General features: G+C 35.1%; 4 protein-coding genes across 6 annotated transcripts in view; 3 read left to right on the top strand and 1 right to left on the bottom strand.

Moving 5' to 3' along the window:
• LOC125229548 (serine proteinase stubble-like) overlaps positions 1-5,305 on the top strand; it is a 303,951-nt gene extending 298,646 nt beyond the window's left edge. For all 3 annotated transcript variants that reach the window (XM_048134415.1, XM_048134414.1, XM_048134413.1), the window contains one exon: positions 2,337-5,305. In XM_048134415.1, the coding sequence (XP_047990372.1) occupies positions 2,337-2,474 (138 nt within the window). In that variant the 3' untranslated portion in view covers positions 2,475-5,305. The remainder of the gene's footprint in view (positions 1-2,336) is intronic.
• A 2,547-nt stretch (positions 5,306-7,852) lies between these two features.
• LOC125229894 lies at positions 7,853-9,177 on the bottom strand. The gene is made up of 2 exons (XM_048134832.1): positions 9,060-9,177; positions 7,853-8,969 (listed from the first exon to the last, which is right to left on the bottom strand). The coding sequence occupies exon 2, from the start codon at positions 8,954-8,956 to the stop codon at positions 8,003-8,005; it is 954 nt and encodes a 317-aa protein (XP_047990789.1). The 5' UTR covers positions 8,957-8,969; positions 9,060-9,177; the 3' UTR covers positions 7,853-8,002.
• A 6,375-nt stretch (positions 9,178-15,552) lies between these two features.
• LOC125229816 lies at positions 15,553-16,266 on the top strand. Its single transcript, XM_048134756.1, has 3 exons — positions 15,553-15,590; positions 15,724-16,099; positions 16,259-16,266. Exons 1-3 carry the CDS (start codon positions 15,585-15,587, stop codon positions 16,264-16,266), a joined length of 390 nt encoding a protein of 129 aa, XP_047990713.1. The 5' UTR covers positions 15,553-15,584.
• Positions 16,267-16,393: 127 nt separating this feature from the next.
• Positions 16,394-20,404, top strand: LOC125229815. Its single transcript, XM_048134755.1, has 3 exons — positions 16,394-16,847; positions 17,431-18,506; positions 20,397-20,404. The coding sequence occupies exons 1-3, from the start codon at positions 16,549-16,551 to the stop codon at positions 20,402-20,404; spliced, it is 1,383 nt and encodes a 460-aa protein (XP_047990712.1). The 5' UTR covers positions 16,394-16,548.
• The last annotated feature ends 228 nt before the right edge of the window (positions 20,405-20,632 follow it).

The following is a 20,632-nucleotide window of genomic DNA, read 5'->3' as shown; positions in this document are numbered from 1 at the left end:
TGTCACAATTTCGTTTTTCTTTCAACCCCTTTTCTTTCAAGGTGGCACTAAAATTTAAGTAGTTTCTGCCTACCCCTTTTTGGGATAGGTATATGCGTTTTTTTATATACAACGTTCTTAACTTACGAGTCGCAAAACACTGAATTTTAAAGTGTAAAATTAAGCAAAAAGTGCTTTTGGCAAGAGAATCGAAAAAGTCATCAAAAACGCACTGAATGCTTCGAACATGTAGACATGATGGATGCGCGAATGAATGTGCGAAAGCTGGGCTGGGCATTTACAATCGACTGTCAAAATATCGGTGCACTCAACCGTTTTAAAAATATGTAGGCGAGCATTTTCATAATTTGGGTCCCCCCAATTAGCGTACGTCGCTAACAAAAATTAACTCGCCGTCAGTTTTGTAACGACAATTAAGCATAAAATATGTCTAAAAATTTACTTTTTTCACATTCTCAATATACACTATCGCTTAATGTTTATGAAACTAACACAAAAACAATATTTTTATTGAAATTTCATGCTTAATTATCGTCACAAAACTGACAGTGAGTTAATTTTTGTTAACAAATTACACTAATTAGGGAGTCCCAAATTCTGAAAATGCACAGGCGTATAACGTGAATAACATTGAAGAGGGTATAAACTCTGTCAAACAAGTCTGTCAGTAAATAAGAACAAAGAAAACTATATTACGCATCCTTTTATTTAGGGTGCTAGAGAAAAGGATACCTATAGTTTTCTTTGTTCTTATTTACTGACAGACTTGTTTGACAGAGTATATTTTAGATGTGGATAGATTTTCAAATACTCCATACAGCAGGATTTTAAGTTTTAAATCTAAGCTCGATTGCATTTCTGTTGAAATGTTTTTCCGTACGCGTACTTTGAAAAAGTAAAAACTAGATCTCGATAAAATTATTTGTTGAGTTTTTTGACGAGAATAATATTGTGATACAATATAATAAGTATAAAAGCGACTACCGCAAATCCAACATTAATTTGTGCTTCACATAAAGTGGTAAACTCCACGATTTGACTTAGTTATATTTCTTAAGTTTAGACAAAGACATAATGTAACTCCGTATAGACGGATAAAGTCTAAGAAAAAAACGTACCTCAGTACCATACAGAAAAAGGTATGGTGGCCTAGATGGCATTACACTTTTGGGGTACGCTCAGCTAGATGGCGCTAATATTAATCCTTGACATTTTAACACGTATCAAGCTAAGAATATGGACCAAATTGTAAAAACTGAGGTTCAAAGGATCTCAGCCTGTGTCAAGAGATAGATGGCAGTCTATGCACTGTGATTACATATTATACATCGACAGTCTCTATAATACTCGTTCCTCTTTGGTTTAGATAATGTAACATTATTTCACCAATTGACGTAGTTCCGCAAACTACCTACAACTACATAGTAATTATAACGAGTTACTTGTAGGTATATTATCTTATCATCCTTACATGTATTGCATCCATCACCATTTTACATATTACGTATACACGCATCTTCATACAAACGAGCGATTTCTCATAATATGAAATGCAGTTCGAAGCTGATTGTAACACCAGCCTGAATAGTAGATTAGATACTTTTAGTGTTGTATGAATAGGTACGCTCCGTCCCTCATCAATAATACCGTATTTCTAATACCCCTGCCAGACACTCCTCAGAGACTAATTAGTCTCACAGGCGACATGTTGCCGGGTCCTTCATTTGACTAGATTGCACGCTCGTCTTACGTTGTCGTGTATGCAAGCCTTTAATGTTCGTGTTGCACATGCATAAAGGGTTTATATACACTCTGTGCTCTATAAGGTACGTCGTGTAATATCATTTAATGAAAATATTATAACAGTGTATTTCTGAAATTCTGACTAATATGTCAATTATAAACTGAAATAGAACAAAAACCTCCTACTGGCACTGGTGGCTGAGCCGGGGATCGAACCCGGGTCTCCTGCTTACGCGGGTAACGTCCTGACAAATGGACCACCCGCCCGCCGTGGTACCCATCGAAAATTCTCTGGTGCATATGTTATCTCTAATAAGGCTAGGCCCCTTTGACTAATTGGAATGATTGGGAGTAGCAGTTAAAATATTTAATAAAATAATTTGATTTGTTCCCTAGTAGGTACATACGTCACTTTTAAAGATTAATATGTAATGAAACTACATCTGAATCTCGTCTAGTTTCATATTCATAAGAACAAAATGCGTGTTTTATAGTATTATACCAATGGTCTCCAAAAGTCTTTAGAATATGGGCGTATTCAAAAAGTGACTTTGCAAATCGGTGTTTAAACACTTAATTCTTATTTATTTCAGGTCAAAGGCAAAGACCAGCGATACTTCCTCGCCGGTATAATAAGCTGGGGAATCGGATGCGGCGAGGCGAACCTCCCTGGCGTTTGCACCAGAATCTCCAAGTTTGTGCCCTGGATCCTGCAGACCGTGAACTCTTAGCTGTGCGACAAGGACGAAGCTACACAAGCATGCTGTCCCTCTCGCAAGCTATCGGTAGTTTGAGAACCAATTAAAACTTCGCCAGGTGCGGTGTGCGGACTTTAAAAAGTTTACCTAATAATAGGTATTGGAATGTTGGAACTTTACCTTCGATAATTTCGAAAATTCGAGGTCGTTGGTTAATCAGATGGTTGAAAAAGTGATGTTGACATTTTAATACAGCGATATAAACTTTGCCTAAACATACCAGGGTTTAAAAGGCAATTTTTGACAACGATATCGCAAAGGTTGTTCTGTTTCCATAACCCTGATGTTTATTAAATTTTTAATATTTTAAATAATAATAGTAGTGAACATCAGCTGACTTTATTAAGTAGACCGGTATCTTGGAAATGGAAACAGATCTTAAAAATAATATAATGTTTTTGAAAAACAGGGTAAAAAGAAGTGAGGTGAAACTCTAGTTACTTGACGATACTTTGAAAGAAATTTTCAAAATAATCTTGTATCCATTATAGAAAAAAAAACACGCATTTACATATACATTTCATAATTAACAGGTGTTTTAAAAAATAAGTAGTATGTGAATGTGACGTTATCTGGGTAAAGGGACCTTATCGTCGATGGCGTTTACTGCGTTATGAGCGATGTTCGTATACAAATACGACGCCGCAGGACGTAAGCGCCACCGACAATAAGGTCCCTTTACCCAGATAACGTCACAAATTAACCATGAGAGAAATACTTATTCAAAATGACGATGAAATATGCTGGAAGCGTTTTCATGAGACGCAAAAATGCAAAAGGAATGACGAATCGAACAGCGAATGTGCAGTGCTAAGTTACCTTCAAAAATGTTGATTTGATTCAACGTTTTGTGAGGCGTTTTATAGTCTTCTTTATATCGATCTCGACTTTTGAAGATACACAAGATTTGAATTAAAGAATCTTCAGGGTACCTTACAACCGCTGACGCTATTTAAAGCATTCACTGCCATCAACGCATATACGCGTTTTAGTTACTTTTACCCAGTGCCTTCAACGCACACATGCGTTCATAGTATTTAGTGACTTTCATCCAGTGCCTCCAACGCACACGTGAGTTCTGAATTTGTATGTAAACATAAAAAAAAATTGTATCGACTCACATATGCGTTGGAGGCACTGGGTAATTAGTCGGATGAACTCATATGTGCGTTTGGGGCACACAACAAAGTGTGGCACCTGGCGAATGGCCAAGAAAAGAGGGTGGCAGTGAATGCGTTAAGCGTATCGTAGCTGGCTCTCTCTATCGCTCTTCTGTAGTGGTGCGACAGAGCCAGACTGCATTTCGAACGCCAAGTGGCGTCAACGATTATCACTTCTGTCTGCTGTATTTTCAAATTTCGAGATTGACAAGAGCTGACGGTTGTCGTTTGTACGATACTGTGTGTGACTTGCTTGCCTTAAGTCCGAAGTTATAAAAACTTTGTAAAATACGTCACCAGAAATTTTACAAACACATTAGTTGATTACAATATTAGTAATAAAAAGATTCTCACTTAACCTTGAAAGTAGTAAAGTTCAAAATGAAGAAACTTTAGTATTTTAGGTACCAAAGTTTTGTCCTTGAATTGGAGAACATTAATGTTTATTTTAGTAAACTTAGTTTCAATATTCGTTAGTTATTGTTTTGATAGTATCGTTTGTTTTATAAATGTAAACAATTTGAATTTGATTTTCATCTTACAATGTCGAAGTTTTGGATACATTTGTAGCAAAAATATCTAATAGATTAACTAAGGACTTAAGAAGAGCATTGTCTTTAGCTCTTAAGAGTAAAATAATAAGCTTTGGACTATAATGAACGCCCTTATTACTGCTTATTTTCGAGGCTTTAGTATTTATTCCTGGCCTTCATTAGGGAGATTAATTCAATCGAAGAAAATCAGCTTATACGTTACAAAAAATATATACATAATTTTATTTTGTAACTTACAAAAATATTAATTTTCCTAAAGATGACCACGCGCGTTTTGTTAAGTTTTGTGTAAATATGTTTATTAATTTATTTGTAAGCCGAATTTAAATCTAACAAAAGAAGCATTTATTTTTATCCAATGTAAATACGTATAATAAGTTTTGTACTCTTGCCTTTTCAATAAGTTTTGTTTTAACGCAGTATTATTTTATACGTTGTTTTTACTTTTTGTAAATATGACTCAAATACGGAACACAAACTTTTGTATGATTTATTTTTATACTTGGCATGTAATTTAAGGTGTACTTAATATTGTATAGATAGTTTTACGCAACTTAGATACTTATGCTGTTGAATATGATTGCATCAACTTTTTGTTGAAACTTCAGTGATTTACTTTGATTGTAAAATTAAAATTTACTACAAAAAGTTGATTGTATTTCTTTATATGTAATCTAAGGTTAAGTGAGGTAAACGAATACATGTATTATGTTGTTTTCTTCTCAAATAAAGGAAAACCCGGAAGGGTGGTAAAACCCGATAAGTTGAGCTTTGTTTTTGAAATTCGAACTGTTTATGTGCAACTTCCGCAACGTTCTTATTTCAATGAGAAATAATTTCAATTTATCGAGTTTTATTTCTAATTTTTCAAATTAATTATGTTTGTTTACCTCTCTTAATCTTAAACGTGAAAATAGTTAACCAAAACACAATTTTACGCTACGCTTGAGGAGTAGGTTACGAATGCTTATAAGACGTGATGTCCTTTTAAGATTCTATATTAATTTTGTTTAAATAGTTTATGATGTTGTTGACTACATATTGTTCATTTGCACAGTAAATTTGTTAATGATTAAATATTGAAATAATAGATTATGCTATTTTATTTATAAATCGATTGCCCTTGGTCATTTATATCAGAAAACCGTATAAGTATAAATGGTTCTCGGATTTTTTCGTAGCCCGTATTGATCTTGAGATATTTTCCTGGCCGAATTTATTAAAGACAGACATGCGGCACATGAAGCAGTTTTTATTCTGGCGGGCAAGCACGGTCGTGTGCTAAAATCACGTCCTTTTAAGTTAAGGACGCATCGACGCGACAAGGTTTATCACAATAGTGTGCTACGCCCGCTGATGAATATTTCATTAAAACATTGTACCTTTATATTTATCTGATGGAAGCGAGAATAAAACCGAGGAAAAGGTGGATGGACTGTGTGAAAGATGATGTGAAACAGAAACAAGTGAATGATGAGATGACGGGTGATAGAGAGGTATGGAAGAGAAGGACGTGGTGCCGACCCCAAATGACTGGGATAAGGGCAGGCGAATGATGACTATTTAGCTGATGGAACCTTTTTGGATGTAACCTTCATGGAAATCCACATACAAGAAACAACTTCTATCAATTGGTAATATAGATAACTAGCTTTTTCCTGCGGCTTCGCTCGCGTTAGAAAGACAAAAAATAGCCTATGTCATTCTCCATCCCTTCAACTATCTTCACTTAAAAAATCACGTCAATTCGTCGCTCCGTTTTGCCGTGAAAGACGGACAAAAAAACAGACACACACACTTTCCCATTTATAGTATTAGGATTATTATGGATGATAATGATCAAACCTCATTACGAAATCACCTCGCAACGAAATTGTATGCAAGTTTCATATTGTCCCAATTGACCGGAGTAATCTCAAGCGACGCGCTATAACATAGCAATTTAGTCTAGCTAGAGTTAATATAGTTTGAATGGCTTGGCCAATGAATTAGGTGTGGATGTAGATTGTAGAGAACACAAAGGCCACAAATTCCGGCAGACCATTAGGGACCTTAATTTAGTCGAGCTACGTAACATAGACAAGCTTAGGTCAGCCAGTTGATTTTGAATTGCTGCAGAGAAAAATGACCTAACACTGCAAATTAATTTCTATGCTGATAATCTCTGAAGCTATATGTACTAATATAGTCATAATTGTCATAAACTTCTTGACAAGCCAAAGGTCCAAAAATATAGTAGGTATTTATATGACTCTGACACAGTCTGTAAACAATTCGTTTCGTGAACTTGACCAGAGGTACAAGCAATTCACTTTTTAATCGTAACATGATAATATACACGGTGCTCGTGAGCATTGCGAGAGATTTTCACCACGCATTTCTGAGGCTAAAGAAAGATGAGAAGCTCAAGCTCGCCTTTGACGAGGACTGGTGGGAGACTTCAGGGGATAGGGATTGGAGGAATTTGAGGGAGGCCTTTGCCCAACAGTGGGACAATACGGGCTCTTAATAATAATAATAACACATGAGAAAATTTTGCCAAAAAAAATATATTTTTAATTTTTTTACTGTTTTTGAATGTATTTTCACATAAAAAGTAAATGTTATTCATAAAACTAGCACTTCAAATGAATTTGTACGTTTTTTTTTTCTAAAAACCTTATTTTTGAAAACTTTTATTTCGTACTTTTGGACATCTACCAATGAGGATAGTGAGACTAATTCTCCATAATGGCATCAACATCGTTAAAAAAGCCTTTTTTACTGAGTAAGAATAAGAAAATATTTTGTTTTCAATTAGTCATAACTCTGAAACTAGGCGAAATCTAGAAAAGTGTATATGACATTTTAGTCTTAAAATGGGATCAGGAATATGCTCTTAAAGTCTCTCGCAATGCTTACGAGCACCGTGTATAGGCAAGAGTAAACTAGTCATAAAACTTCTCTTTGAAAAAAGCACACATGAACGAATTGCTTCCTAATTTTCGACACATTACCTTGACTAATACGCAAGCGTTTATTTGAAAAAGTAAACTTGCTGTAACATTCTATTCCTTGCAGTAACAAAATGTAGAGAGAATTACACTAGCATTAAGAGAGATTGAAAAATTCTATTTGACCATTTGGCATTTCCCTCGTACCTTTACTACAAATAAAATAAATTAATTTTCCTTCTTAAAAACAAGGCAGGTAAATTATAATAACTCATTTCAATAATTGTGACTACATTATTTGTATCAGTATGATCAGTAAAAACAAAGTAAATGTATTAAAATGCAATTATATTTAATTCAGGCAATCATTCATTAAGTTCATTATAATAAAATATATGTACAATAATAATAGTTATTTGTTATACAAGGGGGCAAAGTTGTATTTTAACGCCGAGTGTGGAATTGAAAAACAAGCAAGTGAAAGGATTCTATAGTTGAAATACGAGCCAAGCGAGTGGTTCGTGAATAGAATCCTGAACTTGCGAGTTTTTTAACACAGGAGAAGTAAAATGCATTTGCATCCGAGTGTAATACAAAACTTTTCCCCTCACTATAGCGAGGAAACTAAACGCAAAAAATGCGTTTATCACTGCTTCCAGTAGTTCCACAGGTGGTAAATCATCTTTATTACTAGATTTACCTACTTTTATCAATTTTAAAGCAGTTAATTTGACTTTATTCAAGGTCAAATAACTTTACCCACTAGTGGATAAAATGCGTTTTTACCCGCTAAAACACGTGTTTCCGAGCTAGTGAGGGGAAAAATTCCTTACCTAATTAAAACATGCTTCATGCTATGGCCAGCACATACCGAGTGCTTCCATCGGCACTCTCAGCCAATTTTGAAAGTTTATTACTGAATCATCATTCGTAAGATGGATGTAACCTCGGTACCACACAGACACAATACAGTCATAGTAAAACAGAAATATTTTCCTAAACTCTTCACTACAAATTTCAAATAAAGGATGAACAGTACTTGGAGTGTTCTTACAATGAATATTATTAAACTGCACATCATACACAGCTATAGGTCTGGACCGGATCGGATTCCTTGGAACGCCGAACTCGAGATCTAAGATCCAAGGCGTATGCTTTTTTACATCTTTAATTTTGCACAGTTCATCAATTATCGGATTCGGATCTAAAGTGAGCATCTTCGGTCGCGGGAATAAATCCTTCGGTAATGTTAAATAGTATTCTAAAGATTCTATAACTTCGTGATCTTCAACTGTTTCGTTTTTGTCTTCATCTGTTGTGACTGGTGTGATTGCTGCAAAGCTTGAGATCGGTTCATAAATGTGGTCTAAAACCGGGCAAATGTTATCAGCTACGTATGGCACGACTGTTGGGTACGTAGGTGTGTACAGGGCATCCGTGTATGGTAGCACTGGGGTAGGTATTATGGGTAGCGGTGGAGATATCAAGGTCAGTGGTACCGTAGGTACGGGCACTGTATACAGTTGATTAATCGGAGGCGAAATCACGTCCCATTGATATGTGTAAGGCAAACTGTAACCCGGTACACCAGAGCTAGAACCGAAGTAGCTCCCCATTTCTGCTTTCTTCAAAATTAAATTGTTATTGATCTCTGAATAGTCAAGTTCATAAAATTGGGACCAACTTTTTCTCTTCCGTAATTTGGATTTCCTTTTTTCCACAATGTTTTCTTGTTTCGATAGGTCCGGGTTTTTATACTTTTTTATTATGCTCTTCTTTATTCTGTCTTGCGGGAGTTTTAGGGCCATTGTAAAACATATTCTGTAATTAAAAGATTTGTGTATTAACATACGATCTCTAATATCGATATATTTCAAGTCATGCAAAAACAAAATATTTGTATGAACTTACTTGTTTTACTGCTAAGTTTGACATCTCAAATAACATTATTTAGACACACACATTGCTTTATGATTGATATAAAATTCGGATCGAGCAATTTAACGATTTCGTCTTGACATTTAAAAACATTCATGACAATCGACCTCAAAATAGAGGGTAGAATAGATTAACAAAATTTGAATACGTTCCATTTCACGAATATTACTTATATTATTTTTGATGACTCATTTGTTTTGTTATAAATACAGTAGATTAAGTACATGCAGCATAACGTTAGTTACGAGTATTTTTGAATATGAATATGATTTATTTTCTTTCTTCTATTCTATTTTCTTACGTCGGTACTTATATACCTTTTATACATAAATCCATTGTATTGAGGTAAAAAAAAATAAGTACGTTCATTTAGCGAAAAGTATTAGGTAAATAACAACTTTGGCTTCTTGGAAAACAAATAATTATTCTACTAGTCTCATCAATCTACAGAAAAGTACCAAACAGGGCTATTTAACTTGTAAAGTAGAACGGGGGTTACCATGACGTGCTAAAGCCGTTCAGTTTAGATTGAGAGAGAGGGACGGAGCTATGTAACTGCTATAGCTGTGTCCCTTTCTCTCAAACTAAACTGAACGTCTTTAGTACGTCATGGTAACCCCCAGGACAAGAAATAAACATGTCCTAAAATGTTGTCACACCATTCTACATAACAGACGACTGTCAACATATTTTGCTTTTGTATTTTACATTGATAACTTACACGTTAGACTAAGCACTAGCAAGCCAATTCTAACTTAACACTTGATTTCTTTAGGATATCTGTCAAATGTGGAACTATGAGTAATCTGATTGAGGCAATAGACTTTTAAGTTGATGTTTCTATATACCTACAGAGTTATATAGTAGTAAGTACTTATTTAGTTCGTATTTAATCAGGTTACGTAGCCAATTGAACAAACGCTTACGATAATCGCTTATCCTAGCCAACTACTAACTAGCGATTGGCGTAGGTATTTTTTTTCTAGCCTATTTTGTGTCCCACTGCTGGGCAAAAGCCTCCCCTTTCTTCCGCCACTTATTTGCGTCTACTCCGGCCAGTCGCTGCAAAATGCGTCGAGGTTATCCCACCTTCTCTTCTTTGGCCTCTGCCCCGGCTAATCTGTGGTGTCCAGTGAGTAGCCAGTATGGCTCACCGATCTGTCTACATTCGGCAGACATGTCCTGCCCAATCGCATTTGAGTCTTGCCGATTTAACACCGACATCTACGATACCAGTTTTGAAGCATAAATTCGGTGTATTTTGTATATATTTTGTATAATGCTTAAAAATGTTAAGTCTATGTGCGGTACTCTATAACTGTAACTTAGAAATTCTTTTAGAGGAGTCTCACAAATTGCAGCCGTTCTCGACTGTAACGACCCCCATTGTTGGTGCATCCTGCACGCATTTTTGTATCGGAATTCCAAGTATTTCTCACTAACGGTGCTACCAAGAAAATAGGGAGAAAATGGAAGACAGAGACAGACAGAGAATTATAGGAAATTCCGCTCGTTCGGTTGTGCGGTATTTATTGAATATAATATCTAAACGGTTTAATCTTAACTTGTAAAGTACTCGCGACGAAGATGGCCAGTAGGTACTTAAGCTTTACCGCTTTCAAAATATACTTTAGCGCAGATGTAGTGCATAATGATTTTCCATCGTATATTCTCGGAAACGTTCGTATATTAGGGCTAAGAAAAGATGGATGGAATGTGTGAACAATGATATGAGAATGAAAGGTTAGTACGGAAATGACGGCTGATAGAGAGGAATGGAGGAAGGTGATAGTAACCTACACATGCATATTTAAAGGTAACCTACAATATGCATATGTAGGTTACCTTTAAAAATAAATTGAAAACTTGACCTTCTGAATATTTTTTCACTTTGTAAACATTGACCTATTTATTCTAAAATACTCCCTTTTCCTATATGTTTGTACCATTTTGCTTATCATTAAAGCATTCACGTTCCAAACAATGGCTTGAGATAATACCCGAATTAACCCGTAAACCAACGTTACTGTGGCATAAACTGAATGTTAAAACAATAATGCAGGCATAAGAGGGAACGACCCAAAAAACCTTGCGGAGAAAAAAGCGGGCGAATGAAAATTTTCCACAATTTTCAACAATAAACCTGTGACCTGCATAGACTACAGCTATGAGATGGAGCAAAGAGGATCGAGTATCATAGAGAGTTACTGTCAAAGTAAAATGTGTAATCACAGTGCATAGACTGCCATCTCTTTACACAACCTTAAAACTTTTGAACCTCAGTTTTGACTATTTGGCCCATATTGTTAGCTTGATATGTGTTAAAATGTCATATATTAATATTAGCGCCATCTAGCCGAGTGTTCTCCAAAGGTGTAACGCCATCTAGGCCACCGTACCTTTTTCTCTAGGGCTTTGAGGTACGTTTTTTTCATAGACTTTATCCGTCTGTACGGAGTTACATATATTATGTCTTTGGATAGAGCAAAACGATTGTTGGCGTAACGTGTCATGTTTCGAGGCTTCGGAGCATACCACTGAATGTATGTACATACGGTTAATAGTTATTTGTCATACAAGGGTGCAAAGTTGTATTTTAACGCCGAGTGTGGAATTGAAAAACGAGCAAGTGAAAGTGATTCTATAGTTGAACCACGAGCGATGCGAGCAGTTCGAGAATAGAATCCTGAACCTGGCGAGTTTTTCAAAACACGAGAAGTAAAATAGATTTGCACCCGTGTTTAACACAAACCTTTCTCATCACTATAGCGAGAAAAGTACTACGCGAAAAACGCGTTTATCACTGCTACCAGTAGTTCCACAGCTGATAAATCATCTTCACTACTAGATTTACCCACTTTTATCCATTTTAAAGCAGATAATTCGACTATATTCAAGGTAAAATTACTTTATCCACTAGTGAATAAAATTCGATTTACCAGCTGGTATTAAAGCATAAAACTCGTGTTTCCGAGCTGGTGAGGGGAAAAAATTTTCGTTTAAGTTCCGATGACGATTAAGCCAGCGACGTTCCGATGAAACCACTATGCTGCTTGAACAGAAGAATATAAATGTAGCAATTCAGGCAATTCAAAATTGTGTGAATATAACGCCGTGGCTTGCGTGGGCAACGGTCGCGCGATGGTCGCGCGACGGCGATGCGACGCATACGAAATCAAACCATATCGATATGGAAGTAGACGATGCGATGAGACGCGACGGCGACGGTCGCGCGACCGTCGCCCACACAAGACACGGCGTAAGGCCTGAGTTCAAGCTCATTTTTGGCGTGCAGCGGAGCAGGGCGTGTCAAACAATTGAAGCTCATGCAAGTGTCCTGAGTCGAGGCTGCGTAGAGTATACGCACGGTCGCCTGCCCCGATGCACACTGCAGGCCTTACATTTAGAGTTAAAAGCGGTATATTCTAGTCACCATTTATGCAGTGAAAATCTTATACTTTTATATATATTTATTTATTTATTTATTTATATATACCGACGATCTCGGAAACCGCTCTAACGATTTCGCTGAAATCTGTTATGTGGGGGTTTTCGGGGGTGAAAAATCGATCTGGCGTAGCCTTAGATCCCGGAAAATGCGAATTTTCGAGTTTTCATGAGTTTTTCTTTCGCGTTAGTAAACGTAAAATAAGGACTGTATCGATAAGTATAAGGACAAAACAAACCTCGTCTAAATGTTGACATGTGCATAATTTTATATTATTATGTTCCGAGAGTATGATCTGATACTATTTGATATAAGAAGGTCTAATTTTTTTTTTATTTTAGAGACTTTATGGTACTTTCATTAAGGTCTAGCAAATAAATTTCGGACATCCCCTATCTGGCTTAATTTGAGAATATTTCAATGACTGTTTGTACGATTTCAACAAACAAAGGTTAATATGCTGCCAAAATATATTCTTTAAGAGTCCTCTTCATGGTCTTTCAATTGGGTACTTGCAGAATAAATGCGGTGAATTTATATAATTAAAAAAAACGCTATTTTGAGCAACGTTCCGGATTGTCGTAAATTTTTGATGCAAGCAGGATGAGAGAAACAGATAAAAAAATTTGCCATAGGCCAAAGTCTAACTGACATTCACGGTGTTTGAACAGTGTCTAAACCAAATCGATATAAACAGTGTATGATAGTTAAATTCGACATCAAAGTCGGAATTAGAGGAAGCACCATGCCACATTCTCTAAATGGCCGCCATACACAGATCCTGAACTTTATTTCTTAAAAATGACTATGGCTAGACTATGTCCAGATATTCTGCTTTGTGGATCATATGTCGTTGAGGTTCACACAGTACAATTTTTTTTCGCAATCGTATCGTTTTTTACGCACTTTGTGAATTTTCTAGTAGCATTTGTCCGGAATCGTAATTGTTACTCGGGAGGATTAAGTCAATACTGTCTAAACCACTTGCTTCACGTCGAGTTTCTAGGACAATGTGAACCTTATTATGTGCCTTATCAAGCCTATGTCTTGTTTTAAGAAAAAAATATAATAGCAAATAAATACGGCTACTCAAAGTTGTCCCCATACTTAACGATACAGTCTTTATGGTCGTTAATTTCGCCGCACGCGCATCGATTCCGCTTAGCTCAGTCGTACGAGGTCGGTCTAATGTACGCAGATAGATCGTAGGTGTCAGGGTTTCAAATCCCGGCCAGAAATTAAGTTTTTGTTTTTGTCTTTTTTTTTTGTTTTTGTATTTATAAGAGTTTTTTTTATCTAAAGACGTGATATATTAGAATAGAACCGAGCGAAGCTCGGTCGCCCAGATATTTAATTATTAAACGATAAAAGCGATATCTGGGAAACGTAGTCTATGGATCTACCGTCAGCTCGTTTCCTTTAATGACACCCGGCGTACCTATTCCAAGTTTTTTATGGAACAGGTATTTTAAATGGAAGGTCAGCAACAAAAGACGATTATCACTTTTGATCCCTAAGGACAGCATATTGTATACGTTCAGGTCTAGATACGGACTCGGGTCTGGGGCCTGCTCCCAGGACCCCACCACCGCCCATCCATGGCCTTACTGAACCTAAAAAAAAAAAAAAAAAAAAAAAAAAAAAAAAAAACTAATAGCCCCCATTTAGATTCATTGCGCTGGGTCTCGACGCTCTCAGAAGCCTCCTTCTAGTATTTACAGAATACGTTCTTTACACAATACACCTTGTGCACGACGGTCACAAAAGGATTACCGACCCTTTCTATTGTTCGATCTGGACTCGGCGCTAGACCATTGTTACCCTACCCAGCTACCTGGCAGTGTCATGCACACCTTTTCCTTGTGTGTCATACTGATAGGTATTTTATAATTATTTTTAGTATAACTTTGTGATCATATGGATTGCGATTCTAACCTAACCTAACCTAATTAAAATACCTAACTTTTCCATTCGTAACCTAACCAAATTTAATTAAAACCTACTCTTAGTTAACCTAAGTAGTCTAGACTTACCTTTATGAAACCTAACTGAGTTTCACCTACTTTTACTTTTATTTCTATAAATGTAGGTATTTATGAAATGTATTATAATTACGTTTTAACTTAAGAACTTCTGAGTTACATTTAAGTTTATCCAAATACCTAAACTTAACGATCCTATCTAGCGTATCTTTCTTTTTCTCGAATATTTATGATATCTTATACCTATTTCTATCATACATCTCTTTGTTGTATTACCAAATTTGTACATATGATTAATAAGTCAATTTTTTGATTACGTCTTAATAAAAGTTAATTTCCCATCTTATCAAACTTTTTTTTTACATATATTTCAATGTTTTGTATCTGAATAAACCTCGGTAATTTTGTGAAGTTGCGTTTTTGCTTTATTTATTGTACCTTCTTTGAATAATTTACTTACCTATGTCTATTATTATTTTTTATGACTTGTGTATTGTTTAAGAGAATGCATACTTTCAATAAACTTGTTAAGACGTGAGAAACTGAGAACCGGTTAAAACATGTTTAAGGCTAATTCTATGTGAATAAAAATGTCTTTTGTGCATTTTTAAAGATAACATATATTTATTGTTTCCGTTTATTTGAATAATTCGGGTTTTGGGTAAAGAGATCCTTCGACGAACATGTCAAGGCATGATACTTTGTATTCATATTTAACAAAGAGCATTAACTGGTGTAAACATGTTTTAGACTAACGCACCGGTAATTCTTGTGACTTGAATTTTTTATTGTAACAACTTAGTTGCTTTATTATAGATGTTTATTGTATTGTAAAATGACAAAAAGTTTATTGTTTGCGTTCAGGTATAAGATGAACTGGTTGAAACAAGATTTATGGTACGTTCCCCTGCTCTCTACCATATTACGAGTATAAAAGCCAAAGAGAGTCGAGGCTGAATAAGTATTCCTGTAGAGGCAGCCTTCTGTACCAGAGCTCCTTGTATCTAGTGTGGTATATAGAGAAGTGGTGTGCGTTCAAAAGTGAAGTGTTTATAGACAGATCCAACAATGGACGTGAGTATGTTTTTAATTACTGTATCCTAGATAGAGCTTGTGTGTACTGTGTTTATTTATTTCTCTTCTGTTGTTTGTATTTAATCCACAATATTGTAAACAGTGTATTAATTATTGTTTTATATTGTTTCAGTTCTCTGAAAATACATTCAAGAACTATTACTACCCTGAAAATAAAGATGAATCAAGCGATGAAGAAGGTACAGCTGGTTTCAAAGTAAAACAGATCCTCGCAAAGAAACGTTCAGGAAATGATATCGATAGCTTTTTCGAACGTCCTAAAAAGCAGAGTAAGATCCTGAAACGGTCTTCGATTGTAAGCAAAAGTTCGGAGGACGGTGTTGCAAACTTATCATCGGGGCAAGACGACGGAGCATATGCATCCCATTTTATTAAAATTGAGATTTATGATGCACAAAAAATTAAAAAAATACCACCCATGGAACAATGGAAGCACGCGGACATCAGATTAAAATATTTTGCATTGGAAGATGATGCAGAACTACAAAGTACGCGAAATATTATATATAACATTACAAAACAATTAGCTTCTAAGGATAGTTGTGTGAAATATTTTATAGACAATAAGAAACCGTGATATTTATAATTGTTAATGATAGTAGTAATCTTAAGTTATAGTGTTTAGGTATTCTTATCTTTCCTTATAGTAACTTGAATTCATTTTCCTTCTAAGAGATTCTTTTAAAATGTTTTGTAATTTCCGTATGTCATAAAACAATAAAAATGTTAAGAAATAAATAATATAATAGCTTGAGAAATTCGAAAAGTAACATTTTTAAATTGTATACAAAAGTATTAAGAGATAACAATAGCTTTTGTTATCTTTCCTAGTTACGAGTTAAGTAGCTCCATTTTTCTTTGTAAAAGATTATTTTGTATTATACCCAATTACAACACGTTATAATTAGGTGAATCCCTGGTGTTATCTTTCCTGTTAATGAGTAAAGACCATTTCGCTGTAAAAGATTATCTTGCATTGTATCGCAATACAACACGTTTTAATTTTGATAATTTTTATATGGAAAGGTTGTTGTCCCCACTTTTAAAAATATATACCCTTATACCTGTTCTTAACTATTTAAGTGAAAGACCTTCTTGTACGATACCTCATTTCATAATGGACTCTCTGAGCTGTGATGTCTATGACCCTGAACTTATGAGACTCTGTGAAGAAATAGAAGAAGATGAAGAACTATGTGAGGCTGCCCAACTTGTCAGTCAACTTCATCGAGAGGCGTAAGTACTAATTTTATTGAAAATATTCTTGTCTGTACATGTTTATAACATCGTATCAATACCTGTCTAACTAAAAGTTGTGCACGCGACTTGTTTTAACTTGAATTTATTGTTAGAGTGGGGACGTTTCCTTATATAAACGGTTTACCCATCAATGTCGTCATTCAGTGTTTTGATACCGTGATTTTTCTTTGACTTTTGTATCATTCTTTTAAACAAATAGAAAACATGGTTTATTCATCCTTTCTGATTGATCTCACTTTGCCATGTGATGATATTGAAGAATTGAACAAAGAATTTATTTTGAAGCATTTTCATAGAAATATTAGGTTGTGGTATATGGCAAATAAATTACCTTACACCTTACTGGAAGATTCGGATATTATACCGTATTATACACCATGTGATGGTCACATTCAAAAATCTAAAGGAAATAATCAATCGATAGATGCAATTGATGGAGTTTTGATAATGCAGGCTTATTGTAGACAGTGTCGAAATGATTTAAGTTAGTATCAATCAGTCAACCATTTTTATTATTATTTAACATTAAGATGTTTATGTTTATTATTTTTTGTTATAGATCTTCTCAAATAGGACGTGGTATTAAGAGGACCGCTGCAGTTTTGGATGTGGAAAAAGTCGTAACAAAGAAACCTCGCCACACCCCAGCACCTTCTGAACCTGTAGCATCGACCTCATCCGCTGCACCAGCACCTGCCCCTGTAGCATCGAGCTCATCCGCTGCACCAGCACCTGCCCCTGTAGCATCGAGCTCATCCGCTGCACCAGCACCTGCCCCTGTAGCATCGAGCTCATCCGCTGCACCAGCACCTGCCCCTGTAGCATCGACCTCATCCGCACCAGCACCTAATATTACTGTGAGTACAAATAATAATGATGAAATCAAATGTTCTGTGTGCAATAAGTTTGTTTCTAAAAGATATTACCAAAACCATTTGAGGAGTAATATTCACAAAAATAATGTTTTAAAGGCAGATCTTGAATGTGATAACGTAAAGTTAATAGAAAACGCTTTTAAGAATAGGGTGGCTACCTACAGAGTTCTATTCGAGGAAAATATTCATCAACCATATGTTCCCGAGGTGATTTTACAAGATAACAAACGTAAGGTCTTCGCTTTATTAGATCGTTCCCTCGCTAATCATTTTGCGTTAAAAGTTAACTTTATCCTTAATGCAGATTTCACTCAAGAGTGTAAACATATAAATAACACTTTTGATTTTCAATTAAGTAACAATATAATTGATTCTGGTAGTAACAAAGATGATATATTCGAGATAGTGGTTCAAGATATATTAACTAAATTATCTAACTTTCAGAGAAAAGATAGTGGGTGGAGTTTAGTTAAATTCAACTACCTGGATGTTAATGTAAATAAATTTAATCCGTTGTGTGGATCATCTTTTATTGAACTGCCTCGGGATATTAAGAACAAAAATGCGGTTATCAATGTTAAAAATAGAGATCATGAATGTTTTAAGTGGGCTATTTTGTCAGGTTTATATCCACCCGCGAATCATCGTGCAAATGAAACTAATTCTTATAAAGAACATAAAAATAAATTAAATTTTAAAAATTTACCTTTCCCACTTAAGATTGGGGATATCCACAAATTCGAAAATGTGAATGATATAAGTATAAACGTTTTTGGGCTTGAATTTAATTCACAAAGAAAAAAGCACGATGTAGTAGGCCCGTTACACTTAACGAAATGCAGAAAACAAAAGCACTTGAACTTATTATACATAACGAAAGACAGTGGCGGCCATTATTGCTTTATTAAAAACTTCTCTCGGTTAGCATCCAAGCAATTAACGAATACACAGCACGCTGTGCATATTTGTGATGGTTGTTTATCCAACTTCACAACTCGTGACAAATTAATAAATCATCAAAAACGATTGTATCCATGTTTGTACGCATTTACCTTCCGAACAGAAAACAATTAAAAACTGGTTTAATGAAATCGTCCCCTCCAATCAAATCACATTTGATAACTACGAGCGTAAACTGCGGGTGCCTTTTGTTATTTATGCTGATTTTGAGGCTTTTCTAAACCCAATCGAAACACAGTCAGATAATTCTACTACAACTGGAAAACCAATTGAAACACAATCATCTAAATCTATGCCATCTTCAACGACAAATATACAAAAACATGAGGTATATAGTTTTGGTTACTATATTAAGTGTTCGTATGATGATAAGTTGTCAGTGTATAGAACATATAAAGGTAAAGATTGCACACAGGTATTTATGAAGTACATGGAAAAAGACTTAAAGGATATTTGCAGGAAAAATACTTTTGTAAAAACTCCGTTGCCTTTAACCAATGCCAATAATGTACACATTGCTCAGAGTACTGCATGTTACGTTTGTAATAGACCTTTAAATGATGATTCTGTTATTTCCTACAATGATCATACTGGAGTGTATGAGGGAGTAGCACATAAATTTTGTTCTGAAAAATACAGAGCCCCTAATTTTGTACCGGTATTTTTCCATAATTTGAGTAATTATGACAGTCACTTTATTGTGCATGGACTTGGTTTGGCTGAAGGTAACATTGAATTGATTCCAGAAAACAAAGAGAAATATATTTCGTTTTCTAAGTGCTTGCGAATAAATAATCGCACACTCAAATTAAGATTTCTCGACTCACTAAAATTTATGTCTAGTAGTCTAGACAAACTAGCAAAAAACTTGTTACCTGAACAGTTTCATGAATTAAAATTAAATTTTCCTCGCGCGGAGGATTTCAAACGACTACTACGGAAAGGTGTATATCCGTACGAATACATGACGTCATATGATTGTTTAAAATTAACTTGTCTTCCCTCCATAGACAAATTCTTTAGTTCTTTGTCTGATAGTCACATTTCAGAAAACGATTATAATCACGCAAAAGACGTTTGGTCCCATTTTCAATGCAAAAACATGGGTGATTATTCCGATTTATACCTAAAAACAGATGTTCTCTTACTAGCTGATATATTTGAAAATTTTAGAAACCTTTGCATCGACACGTATGGTTTAGATCCAGCTCATTATTACACTGCACCGGGGTTAAGTTGGGATGCAATGTTAAGGAGTACAAAAATAAAACTTGAATTACTAACTGATATTGACAAAGTGGCCTTCATAGCGAAAAATATTCGGGGGGGTATATCGCAGTGTAGTAATAGACATGCGAAAGCAAATAACAAGTTTTTAGAAGATTATAATGAAAATATCCCTTCGTCATTTCTTATGTACTTTGATGCGAATAACCTTTATGGGTGGGCTATGTCACAATGTCTTCCTACCGGTAAATTTGAATGGGTTAATGTAGATACAGACTTCAATATATCTGATGACGCTGATTATGGTTACATTTTGGAAGTTGATTTGGAATACCCTAATGAATTGCATGACTCTCATTCAGATTTACCATTCTGCCCTGAAAATGTTTGTTTGGGTAATACAAAAGAAAAAAAAATTAATTCCTAATTTAAATAAAAAAATAAATTATGTTATTCATTATAGGAATCTAAAGCAGTGTTTGAAAAATGGTTTGAAGTTAAGTAAGATTCATCGCATTCTTAAATTTCAACAATCTAAGTGGTTAAAAAGTTACATAGATTTGAACACCCACATGCGATCGCGGGCATCATCTGATTTCGAAAAAGACTTCTTTAAATTAATGAATAACTCAGTGTTTGGTAAAACTATGGAGAATGTGGCAAAGCGTGTAAATGTTAAATTAGTTAACAACTGGGAAA

Source organism: Leguminivora glycinivorella, chromosome 9, assembly GCF_023078275.1.
Source record: "Leguminivora glycinivorella isolate SPB_JAAS2020 chromosome 9, LegGlyc_1.1, whole genome shotgun sequence".
NCBI classification, from domain to species: Eukaryota; Metazoa; Arthropoda; class Insecta; order Lepidoptera; family Tortricidae; genus Leguminivora; species Leguminivora glycinivorella.
This window is presented reverse-complemented; position numbering and strand designations above follow the sequence as displayed.

Coding starts and splice junctions, on each gene's coding strand:
- LOC125229815 (XM_048134755.1), top strand. CDS start 16,549: ATGAGTAAAGACCATTTCGCTGTAAAAGATTATCTTGCATTGTATCGC. Junction 16,848..17,430: donor AGTCAACTTCATCGAGAGGC/GTAAGTACTAAT, acceptor TTTTTGTTATAG/ATCTTCTCAAATAGGACGTG.
- LOC125229894 (XM_048134832.1), bottom strand. CDS start 8,956: ATGGCCCTAAAACTCCCGCAAGACAGAATAAAGAAGAGCATAATAAAA.